Source organism: Cucumis sativus, chromosome 1 (assembly GCF_000004075.3).
Source record: "Cucumis sativus cultivar 9930 chromosome 1, Cucumber_9930_V3, whole genome shotgun sequence".
Lineage (NCBI taxonomy): Eukaryota > Viridiplantae > Streptophyta > Magnoliopsida > Cucurbitales > Cucurbitaceae > Cucumis > Cucumis sativus.
In genome coordinates, this window is record NC_026655.2 from 27,912,568 (window position 1) to 27,915,015 (window position 2,448).

A 2,448-nucleotide genomic window follows, 5' to 3' on the forward strand; every position below is an offset into this window, starting at 1 on the left:
AAGTGTATGATGAGGGCTAAGTGTGCATTGTTAGTAGGTGAGCTGATATTGGTGACATAAGAAGTCGTGCCCCCAAACACCAGTATCATAAATCTCCTCCCTACTCTTGGAAAAGTCAATATAATGGGTCGTTCCATAAAATTGAAATTTCTACAATGAGACTCAGTCATGGAATGGGGACCTCCAAGACCAAGTGAAGGTATATGCGCATTCAAGCTCCATATAAATGAAATAAGATAATTATTTATTATTTTCCACTATTACATAAATTATTTTCATGGCTTCTTATCAATCATTTCTGTGCTTCTTCTTCTTTTTCTTCTTCTTCTTGGATGTGATATCAATTATTCTTCAGGTTTCCTCCAAGTGGATAATGTCTGTGCGTTGTAATTGTATTTAGATTTTGAATATGAAGTAATATTGACTGAAATATTTATATGGTTATTTATGAAGCAGGTAGGTTGTTCAAGGTGGGGAGTTATGGCGATGGCGATGGCTATTAATAATAATAATGAACATGAAGATTCCATGGCGCTTTTTCCCTTTGGATCTTTCAATGGCTTCGGCAGCTTCGGTTCTGGTTGCTATCATCCTCGCCTCCCTTCCCCCACTGGTATATATTCTTTTAAACCTCTTCCTTAAAACTTCAAATTAAAATATGGGTGATTCGTAGGATGCCTTCCATTTGGCCTCCTACTTGCGCCAGTAGTTTTAAATTTATTTATTCCTTCTTGAGGAGTATTCGCACACTTGATACTTCGTATTCGATACTCGATACTAGCTACTAGCCATCCGATGCTCTATGTTCTATGTTCTATATTTTATATTATATATTAGATACTCGATGCTCAATATTAGATAGTAACTACTCGATATTTAATATTCGATGCTCGCGTTTCAATATTTGATGTTTTACCTAGATTTATTCATGTTATATATGTTTGTTTGTCGGTAATGGTTATTAAAGAAACACAAAAGAAAAGGAAAAAACTGATGGTAGAAATGCTATATAACTTATATCATTCCTTCTAAGACTAAAATCATACTTGTTGTATAAACTTAAATCGATGAGTTAGCAGTTGTTTTTTTCAGTGATATACGATGGATAGAAAACATTTAGATACTGTTTCGAAAGCTTAGAAATAAGAGGTGTTGGAAAGCTGAAAAAGGAACAAACTGGCATTGTAAAGTGTGGAAATAGTGAAAGGGAAAATATTACTGTCGAAATGAAATGAATTTTGTATTACAAATTAGATTAAAAATGTTCCATCTAAACGTACAAACTCATTCCATTACCACGATTGAATTCTTTACCATCACATTTTGAAAGATAGGATAGTATAGAAACAGTGATGATGGAAAAAGTGTTAATTCTTTTATGTTGTGTGCATTCACTATAGTGGCAATTCAAGAAGTAATTGGTGTTTGCTACGGAACCATGGGAGACAATTTACCAGGAGCCAAAGAAGTAGTCCAACTTTACAAAAGCTATGGCATCAAAAAGATGAGAATTTACCATCCTGACAAACATATATTAAATGCTCTTCAAGGATCCAACATACAAGTTATGGTAGGCATCCCAAACAGTGACCTTCAAAGCCTTGTTAATAATACTTCTGCTACAAATTGGGTCCAAACCAACATTCAAGCTTATGTACCAAACATCAAATTTCAATACATTGCTGTTGGAAATGAAGTCCAACCATCTGATTCTTTTGCTGCTTTTGTTCTACCAGTCATGAGAAACATTTATAGTGCAATTGTTGAAGCCAATCTAGAGGATCAAATCAAGGTCTCCACAGTAATTTCTGCTAACTTGTTGGGGAGCTCTTTTCCTCCTTCTGTAGGCTCATTTAGCAGAGAGGCTAATGAATTGATGGAACCAATTGTTGGCTTTCTTGTTCAGAATGCTTCACCATTACTTGCTAATTTGTATCCCTACTATACTTACATGTCTGGAACATTCACTCTTGACTATGCTCTGTTCAACGGGCCCTCGGTTGTGAAAGATGGAAATTTTGATTACCACAACGTTTTCGAAGTGATGGTTGATGCTATTTATGCAGCGCTTGAAAAGTGTGGTGGTACGAATGTGTCAATTGTTGTATCGGAGAGCGGTTGGCCATCCGCTGGAGATGGTAATACTAAGGTTGAAAATGGAGTAGCAGGTTCTTATTATAGTAATTTGATTAAATTTGTTCAAGGTGGGACTCAAAGAAGGCCTGGAAGAGCCATTGAAACATATTTGTTTGCTATGTTTGATGAAAATTTGAGGTCACCTGCTGTGGATAAACATTTTGGTTTATTCACATATGATCAAAAGCTTAAGTACGTAATTAATCTTAACTTTTCCCTTTATTGATGGTTTATTTCATTGTGTTAGAGCTCACTTTTAGTTCTGTTATAATATTGTCAAGTAAAGGAAATTGCAAGTATTTTAGCAAGCAA

General features: G+C 35.1%; 1 protein-coding gene across 6 annotated transcripts; it reads left to right on the forward strand.

Annotated features, from left to right (window-relative positions):
* Window positions 1–27: 27 nt before the first annotated feature.
* Window positions 28–2,448, forward strand: LOC101215985 (glucan endo-1,3-beta-glucosidase). 6 transcript variants are annotated; one of them, XM_011661844.2, is made up of 3 exons: window positions 28–199; window positions 454–613; window positions 1,401–2,448. In XM_011661844.2, exons 2-3 carry the CDS (start codon window positions 481–483, stop codon window positions 2,360–2,362), a joined length of 1,095 nt encoding a protein of 364 aa, XP_011660146.1. In that variant the 5' UTR covers window positions 28–199; window positions 454–480; the 3' UTR covers window positions 2,363–2,448. The 6 variants fall into 6 exon arrangements, with proteins under 6 accessions (XP_011660146.1, XP_011660145.1, XP_011660147.1 ...); XM_011661843.2 differs by having other exon boundaries at window positions 457–613; XM_011661845.2 differs by lacking the exon at window positions 28–199 and adding an exon at window positions 231–375 and having other exon boundaries at window positions 457–613.